Genomic DNA, 21,110 nt, shown 5'->3' with positions numbered 1-21,110 from the left:
GTATCTAACAAAGGACTTACATTTAAAATTGAAAGAACTTTTACCAGTTTACTAAGAAAACAACCCAATTAAAAACTGGGCAAAATATTTCAAGATTTATTTCACAAAAGATATGCATATTAAAACCACAATGAGATATCAGTACATTTTAAAATACCATGACCATACAAAGAATTGAGTATGGAGTAACTTGAACTCTCACACTCCTGGTCAATCAGCAGGTGAATGTAAAATGTACAATCACATTCTTTAAAATGTCAAACACACACTTACCATTTGATCCAACCACTCCACTCCTAGATATTTTATTTGAGAAATGAAAGAGCATGTGCACACAAAAAACCTATGCATATATGAATGTTCATAGCAGCTTTGTGTGTTTTTTTGTTTTTTTAAATCCTTACCCAAGGATATGGTCTTTTTTTGTCTTTTTTTTTTTTATTGATTCTAGAGAGGGAGAAAAAGAAACATCAGTGTGAGAAAGAAACATTGATTGGTTGCCTCCTGTATGCACCGCAAACTGGGGATTGAACCCTTTGGTGCACTAGACAATGCTCTAACCACTGACTCACACCAACAAGGTCTGCAGCTTTATTTGTAATAGCTCAAAACTGAAAAAAAAACCTCAAATGCCCATCAGTAGGTGAATAAAGTTTATATGGAAAACCATTCAGCAATAAAAAGGAAAATAACAAAATGGATGAATCTCAAATCATTCTGCTAAATACAACAAAAGAGAAAACAGTGTAAGATTACATTTACAGAAAATTCTAGGAAATACAAACTAATCAATAGTGAAAAAAATTCCTCAGTGGGTGGACAAGGGTGAGAAGGAGAGATGAATTACAAAGGGCAGAAGGAAACATTGTGGGTAGGTTCATTATCTTGACTGCAGTGACAGTTTCATAGGTATATACATATGTCAATACTCATCAACATGTATAGCTTAAGTGTGGAGTTTGATATACATCAATTGTACCTCAATAAAGCTATTTTAAAAATCCACAAAGGGAGTTAAGAAAATAATTCACAACCCAGTTCCAACTATAGCATGAGTATCAATTTAATGTTAAACCTATGCAAACCATGTATTTTACACTTTTACAAACCATATGATAAAAAATATCCAACATCAAAACTATGTTAAATGTGTTCCCATGCACATACTTCAGACCTTTTATAAATATTTGGATATAAAGATGATCTAAGATTAGGCTCGCCACAAAAATATACAAAATACATCAGTATGTAAATTGGAGAATGAAACTTACTGTGTGGAGATTAAAGATGTGGCGGACTGAGTGGAAGCTACACTGACACTCTCCCAGGACCAAACTAGAATTACAACTAAAATATAGAAATACCATCCTGAATAATCAGCTGCAACTAATGATGGACTGGAGAGCACCCTCACAACCAAGGAGGAAAAGTGGAGACTGCACGGAGACTAGTAGGAAGCATGAAGGCACAAGAGGGCTGGCTGGGCAGCAGCTGAAGGTATAGAGGGATGTCTCAGCTGTGGGGGGTTCCCACTGAGAACTCTGAGGCCTAAACCCCAAGCTGGGTTTCCCAGACAAGAGCAACAGAACTGAGAAAGGTGCCCACATAACATCTGGTTGTGAAAAGCAGCTGGGTTTCTGTCTGCCAGGGAGAAATGGCTAGAAATGCAGGCACCCTCTTAAAGAGCCAAAGCACGAAGTTTCCTGTGCAGCCACTCACCTTAGGCTCCAGCAGAGGGAGGGCAGAGTGGACTGGAGCGGTGTGAGGAGAATCTAGGGTTGTGGGCTCTGGAGATAGAGTTCAGAGGGCACCCTCTGGATTCCTGTGCCCAGTCTTTTCCCCATACTGCAGAGGACATCTTTCACAGACAGACATTTACCTTCCAAGTAGCTTTTGCCTGAGGGGGAAGCAACTGCCCCACCCTGATGGAAAACCTCTCACCCTATCCCATGGAGTTTCTACAGCCTGAGGCTCATTAAGAGAATCAGATTAATCAGCCTGCAGGCAGAGGCAGACCTCAGAGTGCTTTGAGTTTTGCCTGATCTGCTTCTGGACCTGGGCCTTGGGAAAGCAGACTTTGGTGTGCATCTTGGTGCTGTCCAAATGCACCCAGCCCCAACAGAGGGGACCTCAAGCCGTAGGTTGTTGATAGCTCCAAACAGGGCACTCAAGGCCAGTCACAAACAGTGTCGGACATTGGCCTGCACCAGAGACCTTCCAAAAAGACTGAGAGTCCTAGCAGGCATACCTAATACATAGAAACAAACCGAAATAGGAAGTCAAAATAGGGAGACAAAAAAACAAGCCCCAAATGAAAGAACAAGAGAAGTCTCCAGAAAAAGAGCTAAATGAAATGGAGATAAGCAATCTATCAGCTATAGAGTTCAGAATACTGATTGTAAGGATGCTCAACAGTATGAAAAAGATGGAAACTATGAAAAATGACCATTCAGAAATGAAGAATGACATAGCAGAAATAAAGAATACATTGGAAGGAATAAACAGCAGATTAGAGGAAGCTGAGGATCAGATCAGGGCATTGTCTCATGCATCAAGGGGCACTAGTTTGATTCCAGATCAAGGGCACATGCCCAGGTTGCGGGCTTGCAGGAGGCAGCATCACCAATGTTAGGCTCTCATATCCATCAATGTTTCTCTCTCTCCCCCCACCTCTCTCTCTCTCTAAAAATCAACAGACTATTCTTTAAATATATATATGCGTGTTTGTGTGTGTGTGTATACACTCTCCCTCTCTATTCCTATCACAGAAGAAGGGATGTTTTTCTTCCATAAAGTGAAATCTGATACTGGTGCACTGATTCTGGCTCCTCTTCCTCCAGAATGAATACTGAATATTGCTCCTGTATCTCCATCTCTAGTAGATTCTTTGCTCAGCTCACAATCATTCTTTTAAAAGATACCTTCTATACCTTATCTAGCCATAAAGCTATGAAGCGATCTCCACTTCCCATCATTATTAAGTAACTTAAGAATAATCAACACCCGCTGTCACCATTTCAGCTGTAATTCACTTCTCAACGACTGCAATCTGGTTTTATTCCCTTATCATTTTCGTGAAACTCTTTCTAATTGCCAAAAATAATAGTTCGTTTTCATTCTTCATTCCTATTTCACGTCTCTGAAGTATTTGACAAGAATAACTACTAGTTCCTTACTGAAACTCTTTCCACCCTTGTTTTCTTGAAAACTCCTTAGTTCTACTCTTACCTAACTGCCGTTTGGTCTCCTCCTATTAAGTTCATTCGGCAAATATTAAGCATGTTCTACATACCAGACACTAAGGATACATCAGTTAACAAGGAAATAGTCTCAGCCTTCATAATACTTACACTCCTTTATTTTTCATTCTCCTTCATTCACTGTTACTGCAGTCAGGATTACACACTCATCTATAGGTCCTTCCTATGTCATCTAGTCTATTTTCATGACTGATAACCCCAAAGTCTTTCTCTCTAGCATCCAGACTATAAACTCTGCCCAAATATCTGGCTGACCTCTGAACCAAGCATGCATAATGCAGACTCCAAGCAGTCCTGATAATACTAAAAGGAGCAACTGAGATTTCAGCTGCTGCCTTCCAACTGAGTTTGCAGTTAAGAGTTCAGATAAGGGATCTGCCTCTATAAACAAACAAAAATCAATAATCTTCACAGAAAAATAACAGAATCCAGAGTCTTTACAATATCTCATTCATAATGCCCAGAACATAATTACTCTATATACAAAAAAACACAACAGAACAGGAAAAATATCAGTAGAAATTATCCAATCTGAAGAACAGAAAGAAAAACTATTTTCTAAAACATGAACAGAGATTCAGGGACCTACAGGACAATATCAAAAAGGTTTAATATATCGATGTGTCTCTCTCACATCAATTTTTTTTCTTTCTTTCTCTCTCTCCCTCCCTCCCCGCCCCCCCTTTCCACTCTCTCTAAAAATCAATGGAAAAAATATCCTTGCTTGAGGATTAACAAAAAATTTAAAAATTTAAAAAATAATAAATAAAATCTATTAATAAAAAAGATAATGTCAATACTGTACTTAAAAGCACCTTCTGGTGTTTCTGGCTGACCCAAGATAACCCCTATTTCTGAGAAGACTGGACCTCCAAGTCATGTCTATACAGCTCACTTATTTTGTACAGTCCTGTCTCCATGGCCATAAATTGACAGACCAGTATAGACGCCTGACCCAAGCTGAAGTAATCAGACTCTCCTGGGATTTTTAAATTGGATCTGAGATATCTGAGATCTGAGTTCAGTATAGGTTATTTAGTTAAGTAATTCAACCTTTATCTCTATTATACAGCTGAGGAAACTGAGGCACAGCTAAGTTAAGTTACATGGTCCCACAATCAGTAAATGGCAGAGCCAGGATCCAAACTCAGGCAGTATAGTTTCCAAAGCCTGTGCTCTCAACCACTATATTAAGAATATTGTACTTTACATTTTATTTGTAACCAAGAATACTAAGACACCTACTAAAAAGCTAATACCAACATGAATTGATAATACAGCCTCAACTGCCATTTCTAACTCTTTCTAGTAAAAAGAACAAAGAGTTGAGATCTAAGAAAAAATATATGGAGATATATAACAGTCTGCAGAAGAACAGAACTAACAACATCAACTAATGTAATGTATTTTACTTCATATTTTTAAAGACACTTTCAAGATATAACTCTTTCAAAAATTTTCCTTTAGAACTCTTTCTTCTGAAATACCTAAATTTTTCATATGCCTTTCAAATGAATATACCTGATACTTTAATATATTTATTCCCAATCACTGAGTCATGATTATTTTGTCATATTGTGATATCCTGCACTTTCTCACTTCTCATTGCCAAGGAATTTTGGCATGTGAACCTGTGAGATTATATACAATGTATATAACAAAGAAACCACAGTAATTTTATAAGCTACATACAACTTTGTTTCATTGTTTTGTATACATATGATAAACATTTATAAATGTGACTATGGGTACAAATTGATAAATTGCTGAAAAGATGCAGATAAATGAGAGAGACAAAAAAGTCAATGGAAAGGTAACAGGGAAGCATCCACCCTAGCCCCCTGCCCTTTCCACCCACTAGTGCCCACTGTACACACATCCCTGAGGTTGCTCAGCAAAGGTTTACTTTAACAAATATCACACCTTTGCTAAAACCAATGAAGAAATTCCATTTCCCCCCAAAATATAGTCCCTGGTCTTTGTTTCTTGGGATTTCCTTCTGTTTTATGCCTGACCAATTCTTTCAATTATCAGCATCATTCTGAATTTCATGCCTTTCTATGGGAAGTCAGATGACTAAATATAAAAGAGAAAGGGTATTTCAAGACTGCAACATATTCACAAGAATCCTAAGGTTGAATTTAAAAACCAGTGAAAGTCAATGGCTGAAGCAGGTCTTAATGCTCATGACTCCTGGGAAGTTTCTTCTAGAGTTGACATAGAAACACAAATACAAACAATTCCTCTCTACAGAGCACAGTGAATAAATAATCATTCTTGTTTCCTCTACTATTATATTTTTAAATGACATACCCTTCCTTATGAATTGTTTTGTCAGTGTACAGATAAAAAAGCTACCAAGTTGACAGATAAAAAGGGACAAAAACAATCTAAATATATAAGTTGCCACTTCCCAGAGTTCCATTATTTCTTTATTCCCAGTAAATAAAAAGCCCAATTGTATATAATGATAACATACTTCTCTTTCTAACATTAGTTTTCAAAATATTAAAAATATGCTGGGTGGACCCTGGGCATCTAGCTCAGTGGGTTAGAGCACCATCCCTATACACCAAGGTTGCGGGTTCCATCCCCGGTCAGGGCACATACAAGCAGCAGCCAATGAATGTGTAAATAAGTGGAACAACAAATCCATATTCCTCTCTCTTTCCCTCCTCTAAATAAAAAAAAACATTGGTATGAAATATAACATTTCCTTTTTTAAAAAAATACAACATTTCTGATCACTACTAAATACAATATATACTCTTAGAGAAACTCATCTTTAAGCAAATTTACAGAATTATTGTCTTTATGCTCCTTATCTTATTACTTCCTGACTTTAGCCAAGTGTCAAGTATGATTATAAATTAAACTTTATATGACTTTGTAGCTATTACTGTTGCACTGATATGAATAAAATACAGAAATACTGATTTATCTTAATTATTAGAAAAGAGCAAGGTGCAAAACATGGGGGGGTACTATTTGCTACCATTTATGAAAGGATTATACACACACACACACACACACACACACACATATATATATATTTGAAATGCAGAGACTATCTCTGGAGGAATACACAGTAGGCTGTATCATTCTTGCCTTCAGGGTGGAAAACTAAATAAGTAAGGCGGTGGGAGATTGCCTTACTTTTCATTACATACCCTTCTGATCCTTTTGAATTTTGTACCATGTAAAGACATTTTAAAAATATACTACTTTTATCCCATTAAATGAGACTAAGAATAAAACACTTTGAAATGATAAATGTTTGAAATCGATATAGGAGCCAACAATGTTTAAAAATATACTACTTTTATCCCATTAAATGAGACTAAGAATAAAACACTTTGAAATGATAAATGTTTGAAATCGATATAGGAGCCAACAATGTTCTGCTATGTATTAATCAACCCAGGGCCTGAGTTAAGAGCACATGCATCTGAGCTGTGCTAACTGCTGTACACGCTCACTCAAAATATGCTCAAAGACTCCAAATGGTTGCATTTTTTTTTAATGTGTCCCAGACATGAAACAGCTCTGGCCACCAGCACAGGCATCAATTAAGCTAGGATGAACTAAAGGCTGTATGTCTGCTTTGCCCTGACTGATGTAAGAGCGATATCATCAATTAAGTGTCTCCCTGCCCACTGCCAGAGGGTTCAAATGGTTGCATTTTAAAATGGAAAAGAAAAAAAAAGACTAACTTTTGTTGATTATTTTTAAACTAGAAATTGAAACTGATGCTATTATCACAATTAGCACCATGAACTCCCAGAACACTCTTAAGAGTGATTTGCTCAGTTTTGGGAATACACCTGATATTTCTGGCAGGGATCTGTTAAGGAAGCAGGTACATACCTCTGGTTCAAGTGCAGGCTTGTGGGTATTGAAGCTAAATTTATCCACATCAGTGTCTTTTATACCATATTTATGCTACAGCTGTGGTGTCTGGAGATAGACCCTACACTCCTCTAGGAATTCTCGTTTTCACTACAACAGAGCAACTACCAAAACAATGCCTCTGATAAGCTCTTAAGTGACACACACAGTAACTACTTTCATGAATTTAGAGACAACACTTTTTTATATAAATGTTTTTATTGATTTCAGAGAGAGGGAGAAACATCAATGATGAGAGAAAGTCATTAATTGGCTGCCTCCTGCCTCCTACTGGGGATCAAGCCCTGACTGGGAATCGAACCACGATTTCCTGGTTCATGGGCCAACTTTCAACCACTGAGCCACTCTGGCCAGGCTAGACGCAACACTTTTAACACTTAAAAGAAAAGCAAAATTACAAAAGAAACTTACAAACATCAATGCTTTCTAACATTATTCGACATTACTAATGAAACACGGTGCCCGGAACATGGAGGATGTGAAATGAATCTTTGATAAATAAATAAATTTTAAAGTTAGATGAAAAAGATACTTCTTACTTATGCCTTAAAGAAATATTCTAATTCATCATCCCTTGCTTTGACTTTGAAAAGTAGGTAAAAATTAGATATTATCATCCCCATTTTATAGTTGTAGGGCTATGAAAATTAATTAAGAAAATAATAAATGACCTCCTGCTTACCTTGTCTAATTATGAGAAATAATCTCAACACAAGTAAGCCTAAAACCATTTCTTTAAAAAAAGAAAAAAACCTCTGATTTTTAGTTTTAAACCACTTTCATAGATTTAATAAAATAGCACCTATTCTACTGACTGTAAACATATAGACTTAAAAAGTAAACGAATTTCTCAGAGGTGCAATCAACCCAGATGCTGTGATGATAGAGGCTTCTGCTCTGTTCTCTGGTTTTCTCATTTATTTTCCTCTGCCAGTTATATACTTCATTGAGGCAATGTTTCAAACAATACTTAGTATCAGTTATACCACATAACTGATAATCAGTCATATTGAGGCAGTATGGTAAGAAGCTAGGAAAATTCCTTGGCATGTGGAATGGGGAAACTAAGACAAACAGCTGAACAAACTGGCTAAGCAATTTACAGCCAGACACAGAATGTCACCTACCTAGAAGGAACATCTAGGCCTCAGTTGTATTTGAGCTCCAGGCCCAGAAAAGCAGCAAATCCAGGTGGGCTAGCCAGGGCCAGATGCAATGACTAATGACCCCCTGCCCTTGCACTGAGCAATCATTGGAGACCAGGACCCTGAAAGGATAAACCTGGAAAAGCTGATGAATATTCTATTGAGATCTTCTCTAAGACCTCCCCTGAACTCCCAGCCTTTAAAAACCCTCAAGATGAAGGACCCAGCTTGAGCTCTCCCTTCCAGGAGCACACCCATGCCTGCCTTTCCCTTTCCCCTCTTCTTCCTCCACAGGCATGCATCTCCTAAATTCTAAGGGTCCCCAGAGACTTGCAACCATGGAAGCAACGGGAAGCAGTAGCTTGTCCCGGGCAAACCCCATGACCTGTCTCCAAGGCCCCCTTTTCTCTGACTTTCCAGTGAACTAAAGCAGCCACACCTAGGTCTCTCCTGTTGCTTCTTCTGTTCTAAGGCCTTCCTTGTTTCACTGTCCCCAGCTTTAATAAAAGTACCCTCAAAGTCACCTGGACTCATGTCGAGAAATCTTTCTTGCATCAAGTCAAGCAAGAACCCACACACTACCAGCTGGCCGTAAGCCAACCCACTCAGGGCCAGGTTGCCTTTACAGTAACAATACCACATACCCGATAATCAGTGTGAGATTATTATTCTATATGAGAAAAGCTGGCACTGTGATATTTAAACACATTCTTAAATTTTAACCCACTATACTGCTAATTCTTTTATCAAATTACATCTGAAAACCAAATGATGCTGATTAATCTTAGCACCTCCAAGGTTGTACATCTTCCCACTATACATTCAATTATACTTTGCTAATCAGAACTCATACCTATCAATCAAAATTCCTTTTATTATGTATTTCTAATATAGTTTTTGTGGCAACTCTCTATCACAATTGCCACTAAAAATCTTGAACTAAAAAACAATGTGCTGTCTGTCCGGCGGGGCGTGGCTCAGCGGTTGAGCATCGACCTAGGATCCAGGCGATCAGGGTTCAACTCCCGGTCAGGGCACATGCCAGGGTTGTGGGCTCGATCAATGACTCTCTCATCATTGATGTTTCCATCTATCTATCTCCCTCTCCTTTCCTCTCTCTGAAATCAATAAAGATACATTTTAAAAAACAAACAAACAAATAATGTGCTTTGCCCAGCAGGGGTGGCTCAGTAGTTGAGTGTCAACCCATGCACCAAGAGGTCATTGGTTCAATTCCTGGTCAGAGTACATGCTGGGGTTTCTGGCTCGAACCCCAGTAGGGGGTGTGCAGGAGGCAGCCAATCAACGTTCTCTCACCATGGATGCTTCTGTCTGTCTCTCTCTCTCCCTCTCTTTTTAAAAATCAATTAAAAACCAAACCAACAATGTACTTTGTTTCATCTACAAAGGTTATGTTAACTATATAATCTTGGCTACTACCACTGTTCCTACTTAGACATGTAAATCTGCTCTCAGTTGTTGAATATAAAGCTTTAATTGGCTTTGGATTCTTTGATTTACCTAACCAGCTTAAATGGACTCTGACCCAAATTACAGGTAGTCCTTCAGTTTTACCCTTATCTTTACCACCTAAAAATACTAAGTGCCTACTGTGTACTCAACATGCACATACAAGGGATTGAGCCACAAAAATGGATGATAATTACTGCACTTCAAAATGGGCATTCATATCTGTTGAAGAACAAGTTTATAACCTTTTTAAGGAGGGAAATTTAGCAACCTCTACCAAAATTTAAACTTGCATCCCCAAACATACTAAATACTATGCTAAATATACAAAGATATATGTAACAAGGATGTCATTGTTTCCAATAGGAAAAAAACCCTGAACATAGTATTGATGTCTATCAATACATCAGCGATTAATAAGACAAATTTGTGAAAAATACTTGTGATCATTAAAAAGAATAAGGTAGCCCGGCCGGGTGTGGCTCAGCGGTTGAGCATCGAGCTGGGATCCAGGAGATCGGGGTTCGATTCCCGGTCAGGGCACATGCCCAGGTTGCGGGCTTAGCAGCCGATCAATGACTCTCTCATCATTGATGTTTCTGTCTCTCTCTCTTCCCCTCCTTTCCTCTCTCCGAAATCAATAAAGATATATTTTTAAAAAAAGAAACATTAAATTATTTAAAAAAAAAAAAAGAATAAGGTAGATCTGGAGGTGCTAAGTTTTAAAGTTAGTCTATGACTCTTAGTTTAAAAAAATCTGTTCAGAATAGTTTTTTTCAACAAATGGCTCTACGGCAACTTGTTATCCATATGCAAGAAGAAAATGAACCGGGACCCCTACCTCACAGCACACAAAGATGAACTCAAAATTAATCAAAGACCTAAATACAAGAGCTAAAACTTTAAAACACCCTTGAAGAAAACATAATAAATCTTTGTAAGCTTGGGCTAGGCAGTGTTTTTTTGTTATGACAATAAAAGCAAAAGGGATAAAAACAAAAATTAACAAACTGGACTACTTCAAAATAAAAGAAATGTTTGCACACCAAATGACACCATCAAGATATTGAAAAGACAATCCACAGACTGAGAGATAATATTTGCAAATCATTTAGCTGATAGGGATTTGTACCCAGAATATATAAAGAACTCTTACAACTAAATAATAAAAAGACAACCCAATAAAAAATGAGCAAAGTCAATGAGCAAACATATCTCTATAGACACAGGAATGACCAATAGGCACATGAAAAATGCTAAACATTATTATTCATCATTGTAGAAATGCAAATCAAAACCACATTTACCTCCACTAGGATGGCTATAATAAAAAAGATGGACATATATGATCATAGTGGATGCAGAAAAAGTATGTGACAAGACACAAGACTCATTTATGATTTTTAAAAAAACAAACAACACTCAATAAAATGGCTACAGAAGGCAAGTACCTCAACATAATAAAGACCATATGTGACAAACCCTCAGCTAATACCATACTCAATGATGAAAACCTGAAAGTTTTTCCTGTAAGATCAGGAACAAGACAAAGATGCCCATTCTCTCCACTGTTATTGAACATAGTACTGGAAGTCCTAGCCAGAGCAACCAGAAAAAGAAAGAAAGAAAGAAAAGGCACTGGATTGGAAATAAAGACGGAAAATGTCCCTTTCTGCAGATAACATGATTCTATGTATAGAAAACCCTAAAGAATCCACACACACACACAATCAGTTCAAAACAAACAAAGTTGCAGGATACAAAATCAATGTACAAAAATCTATCGCATTCTTATGTATTAACAATGAACTATCAGAAAAAGAAATGAAGAAAACAATTCCATTTGCAATTGCAACAAAAAAGAAGAAACTATCTAGGAATGAACTTAACAAAAGATGTGAAAGAGCTACACACTGAAAACTACAAGATATTGTTGAAAGAAATTGAAGAAGACACAAGAAATGGAATAATATTCCATGTTCATGGACTGGAAGAACCAACCTATGTTCATTAAATGGCCATATTACCTTAAGCAATATACAGATTTAATGCAATTCCCATCAAAATCCCAATAGCATTTTTCAAAGATAGGAAAAAAATCATCAAATTTGTAAGGAACCACAAAAGATCCTGAAGAGCCAAAGCAATCCTAAGAAAAAAGAACAATGCCAGAGGTATCACACTCCCCAACTTCAAATTAAACTACAAAACTACAATAATCCGCCCTAGTCGGTTTGGCTCGGTGGCTGAAGGGTCTCGGGTTCAATTCTGGGTACATGCCTCGGTTGCAGGCTCGATCCCCGGCCCCGTTCGGGGTACATGCAGGAGGCAACCAAACGATGTGTCTCTCTCAGATCGATGTTTTTTTCCTCTCTCTCTCCCCCTTCCAGTCTCTCTGAGAAGCAATGGAAAAAATGTCCTCAGGTGAGGATTAAAAAAACAAAACCTACAATAATTCAAACAGTATGGTATTGTCAGAAAAACAGACACACAGACCAATGGAAAAGAACTGAGAGCCCAGAAATAAAACCACATGTATATGGGCAACTAATTTTCAACAAAAGAGCCGAAAACATACTATGGAGGAAAGAAAGCCTCTTCAATAAATGGTGCTGGGAAAATTGCAAAGTCACATGCAAAGAATGAAACTAGACTGCTACTTGACACCATACACAAAAATTAACTCAAAATGGATCAAAGACCTAAATGTAAGACATGGAACAATAAAATACATAGAAGAAAACATACGTACTAAAGTTATGGACCTTGGTCTCAGAAAGGATTTTATGAACTTGACCCCAAAGGGAAGGGAAGTAAAAGCAAAAATAAATGAATGGGACTACATTAAACTAAAAAGCTTCTGCAGAGCAAAAGAAACCACCAACAAAACAAAAAAGTAACCAACCAAATGGGAGGACATATATGCAAACAATACCTATAAGGGGCCAATATCCAAAATATAAAAAGAACTCATATAACTCAACAACAAAAATACAAACAATCCTATTTTAAAAAACCCACAACAAATAAATATAATTACAGAAGAAAAAAAAAAAAATGAGCAGAGGACCTGAACAGACACTTCCCAAGAAAACATACAAATGGCCAAGAGATATGTGAAAAGATGCTCAACTTCACTAGCTATAAGGGAAATGCAAATCAACCACAATAAGATACCACCTCACACCTGTTAGGATGCCTGTTAGGAAGAAGACAAGAAATAACAAGTGTTGGAGAGGTTGTGAATATAAAGGAACCCTCACTTTCAGTGGGAATGTAAACTGGTACAGCCACTATGGAAAACATTATTGGAGGTTCCTCAAAAAGTAAGAATAGAGTTACCATATGACCCAGCAACCCTCCTTTTGAGTAGCTACCTGAAATTTCTGAAAACATTTATTCATAAAAATATATGCACCCCCTATGTTCACTGCAGTATTATACATGGTGGCCAAGACATCGAGAGCGTCCTTCCGCAGATGACTGGATAAAGAAGGTGTGTTACATGCACACAGTGGAATACTCAGCCGCAGGAAAGGACGAAATGCTGCTCTTGAGAGCATCATTCTAAGCAAAATAAGTCAAATGGAAGACGACAAGAATCATATGATTTCACTCATATGTGGGGTATAAAACAGAAAGCAGCAAATGAGCAAACGCACTCACTCATGGGCACAGGCAACAAAAGGGCGGTTACGGGGGGGAGGGGAGGGTGATGAGGGCAGGGGTCAGACGTATGGTGACAGAGGGAGATCAGACCTCGGGGGGATGAGCACACAATCTAATACACAGGTGGCGCATTAAATAACTGTAACCTTGAAACTTATATAATGTTATTAACCAACGTCACCCCAATAAACTTAATTTTAAAAAGAATATAGACAACAAATGTTGGTGAGGATAGAGAGAAATTGGAACCCTAATATATTGCTGGTGGGAACATAAAACATTGCAGCCATTTTGGAAAAGTCTGACAGTTCCTCAAATTGTAAAATGTGGAGTTACCATGTGACCCAAAAACTCCAATTGGGTATGCAACAGAAATGAAAATATAGCCTGGCTAGTGAGGCTCAGCAACTGAGCATCAATCTATGATCCAGGAGATGGAGGTTCGATTCCCGGTCAGGGCACATGCCCAGGTTGTGGGCTCAACCCCCAGCAGGGGCCGTGCAGGAGGCGGCCAATCAATGACTTTCTCTCATCATTGATGTTTCTCTCTTTCCTTTCCTCTCTCTGAAATCAATAGACATATTAAAAAAAAAAAATAATGAAAATATATGTCTACACAAAGACTTGGACACTAACGCTCACAGCAGCATTATTCACAAGAGCCAAAAAGTGTAGAAACAACTCAAATGCCCATCAAGTAATGAATGGATAGCCCGGCCAGCGTGGCTCAGCAATTGAGCATTGACCTATGATTCAGGAGGTCACTGGTCAGGGCACATGCCCCGGGTTTCAGGCTTGATCCACAGTAGGGGGCGTGCGGGAAGTAGCCAATCAATGGCCCTCTCATCACTGATGCTTCTCTCTCTCTCTACCCCCCCCCTTTCTCTCTCTGAAATCAATAAAGACTTTGTTTTAAAGTAATGAATGGATAAACAAAACATGGTATAGCCATACAAGAAAGACTACTATTCAGCAATAAAAAGGAATGAAGTACTGATATATGCAACACATAACATGAATAAACCTCAAAAACATTTTGCTAAGTCAAAGAAGCCAGTCACAAAAATATCACGCATCATCATTCCACTTACATAAAATGTCCAGAAGAGGCAAATCTATAGAAGCCTAAAGCAGATTAGTGGTTGCCTTGGGCTAGGAGTAGGAAAGGGGGTAGATTAAACAACTGTAAATGGGCAGGTTTGTTTTCGAGGGGTGGGTAACGGTAATGTTCTAAGATTAGATTTTGGTAATAGCTGCAAAACTTTGCAAATTTGCTAAGAACTACTGAATTATACACTTAAAATGTTTTCATGTTGCAATTCAGCTCCATTTAGTGAATGACTACTGTGTGCCAGGAACTACATTAAATACTTTACATATTGCCCAGCTGGGCGTAGCTCAGTGGTTGAGCGTCGACCTAGGATCCAAGCAATTGCGGTTCGATTCCCGGTCAGGGCACATGCCCGGGTTGCGGGCTCGATCCCCAGTTGGGGACGTGCAGGAGCAGCCCATCAATGACACTCATCATTGATGTTTGTATCTCTCTCTCTCCCTCTCCTTTCCTCTCTCTGAAATCAATAAGATAAAAACATAAAAAATACTTTACATATTATTTCATCTAATTCTCACAATAAACCTACAGTCCCATTTTACAGAGGTACCTGAAACTCAAAGATGAAGCTATTTGCTGAAGGTCACATAGCTGATCAGTAAAAGACCTAGAATTCAACCACAAGTCTCACTCATCACCTCAGCATGCTAAACTGCACCACTGACCACATATATTCAAATGGTCAGCAGAGAGTGTGGAATTTCATTTTCATGGCATTTCAATATGTCTAACAAGAATCTTTTCCGTAAAAAAGCCAGTTCATCTGGTATTTTTATTTTTATTTATTCTTATTTTATTATATATATATTTTTAATCCTCACCTGAGGATATTTTTTCCATTGCTTTTTGGGGGGGGGGGAACATCAATGTGAGAGAAACACATCAATTGGTTGCCTTCCGCATGCACTCTGACTGGGGCCTGGGATCGAGCCTGCAACAGAGGTACGTGCCCTTGGCGGAAATCGAACCCGGGACCCTTCAGTCTACAGGCCAATGCTCTAACCACTGAGCAACCAGCTAGGGCTATTATTATTTTTTAATCCTCACTCAAGGTGGGAGGGAGGGAGAAAGAGAGAGGGAGAGAGAGGGAGACGGAGAGAGAGGCAGGAAGGGAGAGAGGGAGAGAGAAGGGAAGGAGAGAGAGGGAGAGAAAGAGAGACATCTATGTGACAGAAACAGTGATCAGTTGGCTTCCGTATGTGCCCCAACCAGGGACTGAACTGGCAGCCTTTTGGTGCACAGGACGACGCTCAACCAACTGAGCCACTCTGGCCAGGCATCTAGTATTTTTAGGTAGTAAAATGGATTTTGAAGAAGCCCTCAGGAGGAGTTGATTACAAAATATATACTGAAAAAGAGTCATTCGATTTCATTGTGTCCATTGGGGCAATAGCCATTAATAAAGTAACTGTTTCTAAGTTGACAAATAGATTCACCTTGTCCAAATCCTACATGAAACATTTAAAACACATCTGGCTGGAACAAAACACTGCTTCTGGGGAAATGCACACAAAGATCAAATTAGAACTGCCAAAAAAGACTCCTTTTAAATCCATCCTTCCTCATCTGAAGAAAAATGTTAGTATTCTAGGCTCATCTGTCTTCTACTTGAATGACTCCACAATCTGGAACTGAAGTCAGGGAATGAATATCCATTTCCTAAGAGGCCCATTTAGTAAAGACAATCAGAAAGAAGAGAGAATTGCTTGGGGGAAGAGAGGCAATGAGAAGAAAAATTGGCAACTGACAAGACTAATTAGATCATTCATTTAGCCCCAAAGAAAGCAGCAAGGAAAATTACTTTAGAGTGAACCCCTCTTCATTTTGCATGTCCCACATAGCAAACACAAAAAGCATTCTTTTAAGTGAACCAAACAAAAAGGTTATTTAAAATGTATGATTTAATCCAGAAGTTAAAAGTATCTATTCATTCTGCAAAGATTTAAAAAGGGACATTACTCAAAATCTAAGTTCATTCCACCTTTTGCCTGATTCTCCTTTACTCAGGGGTTACACTTTCTCTCTTCAGGCATGCTATTATTTCCCTTCTCTTTTTTGTGTAAAGATGAAAGTCCATTCCTTTGCCTAAAAACACCAAATAAATATTTCCACTCCCTTCCCACTGGATGAAATTAATAGGCATTTATATTTCACTAAAATGTCTTTCTTCACTGCTCTCCCTAAAAATAATTAGAATGCAGCCAGTATCGGTTATCATATACATGCACAAATGGCATCCAAAATATCTGGGTTAGATATTTTGATAATACGTGAGAAAAAAGAAAAGAGAGGTTAGAAGTCAAAAGCTCAATTTTACTTTTGACTACACCATTTACTTATCATGTGACATCACACCTTTTCTGGGCCTTAATTTCCCCATTTATAAAATAAAGATAATAACACCATCCCTTCTCTCTTCAGAGTTAAGAAGCTAAAAAGATGAAATATGTAAAAGCACTAGGAATGCCGCAAAGGATACACAAATGTAAGCCATTACTGTTGATCATTTTATCTGGACAGATCTCCCCTTTTTACAAACACAGATCATGAACATTACTCAGTCAAAACACTCCTCTCTGCTTTGCCTCTACCTTGTATGACAGACATAACTAATCGTCACAACAAAATTACACTAGGTTTCAGTAGGGAAACAAGTCAATCCTCTATCAAACTTGTTTCATTCTAGCCCTGGATGGTTTGGCTCAGTGGTTAGAGTGTTGGCCTGAGGACTGAAGGGTCTTGGGTTTGATTCTGGTCAAGAGCATGAAATAAAAAAAATAAAAACTTGTTTCATTCTAAAAACCTAAAAAATTAAAGGCAAACTATAGATTTATTAAAGTTTCTTCCTGAAAAGCTAAATAGAGCAATTTACTTTTCCAGAAGCCTGTCTGTAAAATAGCTCTTGCTCTCTTCTTACAGGCCTAGTTTCTCGACATTAATTATCATCGGAAATAATTTAAACTTGCAGCAGCTATAGTTCATATTCAAAAAATAGATCTTGCCCAGGATGAAAGTAGATATCAGAGTTTAGGCTATTACATCCCACCCTAAAACTCAAAAATCATCTAATATTAAGTCTAGAAAGGATTATTTAACCCATAGAATATTTTTGGAAGGCCCCCTAACAAACTTACCAATGAATGAACTAGGTGACATGGAGACAATGAAAAAAGACATAATCTTCACTTAATATCATTTTGTATCTTTTGAAATTTGAACCACATGCAGCTCAAATATACATATTTGTTATTTTATTAATTCATTATAAATCACTGAGAGAATCTAAAGAAGCCCTCATTTTCCAGAAGAGAAAACTGAAGCCAAAGAAGGAGATGAGCTGCTCAAGATCACACTGCTAGAGAGAGAAAAGGCTGGACTGGAACTCAGGAACCCAGTAGAAGCTTCCAGCATTTCCCCTTACCACAATGCCATGTGGTAAAACAGCAAGTGCCATCTTACACAAAATAAAAGTATTGCTGTAATCCTTTTCAGAACTGTGGTCCCCCAGAGGTCCCAAGACTCGTGACATAGTGCTCATCATGGATGTTTTCACAGAAGTTCTAAGGCAAAGGGACAGAGATGACAATCCCATTATCAAGAGTCATACCAAGTAGTGTGTGAATAAAGACAGCGTATCCATTAGGCAAAGTTAATTTAAGCCTAACCAGGCCAGGAAAAAGTTGAAGCTTTCACTGTTACTAACAGTAAGGATGTCTGAGGAGACAGAATAGAGTTACTAGTATAAAGAACTTGTTTCTAGTGAGTTGACTCAGAAGAAATAAAGCAAAAGCAGGTGGCAGGAAATTCGAGTTTCAAAGAAGCTTTAGTTCCACTGTGGAACTACTCTCGAACAGGAGAATTAAGGGGATTATCAAGGCCCTTTCGAGTCCTAAAAAACCCTCAAAGACAAAGAAACAAGGCAGCTACCACTCCTCCTCTGAGCAATTCTTTCCCTCTTGGTAAGAAAAAAACACCTTTTCTTTAAATGGGCACAAATGCAGGGGAACAACAGAGTTTCCATAGGAAGGAGCAAGAAGCCAGAAGTGAAAACTATTCCAAAAACGCCTGAGTCTGTCTGCTGAGACAGAAGGGTCTTGGAAGAAAGGAAATTTATTACAGGGGTTATTCTTTCCTTTCTAGGTCTGCATGTAGCCTTCATGGTTGGAGAAATACATACACATTAGACATTATAAGGCTGTACCTTTTGATATTTGCCAGTCATGTATTAGTTAATCTAAGTATTTTTAAACACTGGGTAAGCCTGCCAACAATTAGTTGATTTGATGAAACATTTAAAAAAGGGAGAATATGAAAGGATAACATCCTGGCCAAGCTATAACCTCCAGCCACTACTACTGCTCATGTTTCTAAAGAGAAATCATGGCATATGGATATACCACAAAGATTTTCTTAGTCAACTCTGGGTCACAAGGTCACATCACCCTGAAAAGTGTCTCTCACCACACCTTCAATTCTTGATCAGGAACAAAAGGCCAGAGAGCTCAAATTATAGCACCAGCCAATCGCTGTCATCTCTAGGGAATCTAAAATATCAAATGCCTAGCATCATCAAAGGTCCTCAGAGTATTGTTTCAAATTCCATCTCCAATTTTCACTAAATATTTCAGACATAGGAAAAATATTTGAAGTTTATTTTTAATAATGTTTCTACTTCGTTGAAAGGAAATCTGCCTCATAGTAAAACACATAATTCAAAGAAGAAAAAAATCATGGGAAAATTAGAAGTCAAATATTATACTTCACATTGAAAGGTATTAATGCCAAAAACTCTATCCATGTATTTCATGAAAAACATTAAACACACAATCTGGAGCCAAAAAAGCAAGAGACATTCCACTCCCTCTCAACAACAAATGAGTTAAACAGTAATAGAGGCTGCACTAATATTACCTAGGGCAGGAGAAACATTTGGTAACTCACATATTCCCCTTTGATGTCAATTTCTAAATTAAAGAGCTGGTTTCTTTGGGAAGAAAAAGAGGGGAGAAGTTTAAAATTATCCTTTTAAACTTCAGATCCAATAAATTAACCATTCTCAATTTCAAAGTCAATTCCATTTTTTCCAAAAAAAAAAAACGAGTCATATCAAACATCTGGTACCTGTGAAATTTACTGCCTTAAATTTATTCAATTAAGATTTACTGAGTGCCTACAACTGAACAAATACCATCTGAATTCAACAAAGACGCTCAATTTTAACTTTACCTCCTCCTAGCACCTCCATATTTAGACTTGTAAATGTAGATCATTGTTCTCCTGACCTCAAAAAAAAAGTGCAGTGAACAAATTTCAGAGAGCACAGTTATCACATAAAGAAAACCTAATGGGGAACAAAAGAAGAAAAGAAAATCTAATGAAAGAGGAAAATGAGTGCCTCCTGTGTGACAAGGTTTTTTGTTTGTGAGTTTTTTAAATCCTCACTGGAGGATATTTTTTCCATTGATTTATTGAAAAACAGGGAGGGAGGGAGGGAGGGAAACACCGACTGGTTTCCTCCAGCACGTGCCCACCAGGCTGGGAATCTCGGTGCATCGGCCGGAGCGCTAACCACTTAACACCACCGTGGATCAGGGCTCATGATAACGTTTTTAAGTGATTTAGAATTGTTTACATGTCTACTAGTCTAAACACCAGACTAAATCCTTACACACCAAACGTTTGTTTGCCGTGGCATGGAATAAAAAGAGGGGAATACAGTTGGTGTGTACGATTTAAATCTTCAGACAATGCCAAAGTTTTAAACCAACGGCTTCACGCGGCTCCCCATTAACTTTTCATTAACCTGGCAAACAAAAATTGACAGGCTGACATTTTCGGATCGTTTTCATTCTGGCATTGGGAGAAAAAGGGACGAGACCGAGAAAGAGGAGCACAAACAAGGGGTATGGTATGTTGCAAATAAGACGGCCAATCTTGCAAGAGATAATTACTATAAAGCAGATGGGAGCAAAAGAACACTGTTGCATTTTCAGCCCTCGGACTCTGTTCCGGAATTCAGCACTGCCGGCCAAAAGCAATGGCTTTAGAGCAAATTATTAAATACCACCCGCAACCTTCCGCGTCGACGTCCCAGGGAGAGCCTTCATCCACCGAGTTACACCACCCCGAGGCGGCGCGGGCGGCGCCGGGCTAACGCGTTTTGAGAAAGCGAGGCCCTCAGAGGGCAAGACAAGCTCGCGACGGAAACTCCAAGAGTTTCCCGAGCAGGGACTTCAGTGCTCCTGACGCAGGATACTGAGCCGCCGCCCTGGGAAAACGGGGTCCTCTGCGCGCAGGGGCGAGGGGACTCCAAACCAGCCCCTCCCTCCCCGACCTGAGCCCACCGCCCTCTTCCTCAGAGCGCCCAGAAGGGACAGCACTGTCTCGCTCCGGCCCTCTTCCCCGCTGAAGACGAGACGAGACACCGCTCCTCTCTGACCTGTCCCCGCGGGGTCCGAGTCGGCAGCGCGACGCCTCCATTCCCGCAGCTCAGAGGGTAGCCAGAACCGCCCAGATTCCCGACTCCGCTGCTAGGGTGGCAAGTCT

The 21,110-nt window shown here is 38.7% G+C and overlaps 1 protein-coding gene across 1 annotated transcript in view; it reads right to left on the bottom strand.

The window, feature by feature from the left end:
• Positions 1-21,110, bottom strand: part of TULP3 (TUB like protein 3) — an 80,590-nt gene extending 59,480 nt beyond the window's left edge. The window contains exon 1 of the mRNA XM_081130548.1: positions 21,004-21,110. Coding sequence (XP_080986674.1) covers positions 21,004-21,044 — 41 coding nt within the window. The 5' untranslated portion in view covers positions 21,045-21,110. The remainder of the gene's footprint in view (positions 1-21,003) is intronic.

This window comes from Miniopterus schreibersii, assembly GCF_964146895.1.
Source record: "Miniopterus schreibersii genome assembly, chromosome: 2".
NCBI classification, from domain to species: domain Eukaryota; kingdom Metazoa; phylum Chordata; class Mammalia; order Chiroptera; family Miniopteridae; genus Miniopterus; species Miniopterus schreibersii.
This window is presented reverse-complemented; position numbering and strand designations above follow the sequence as displayed.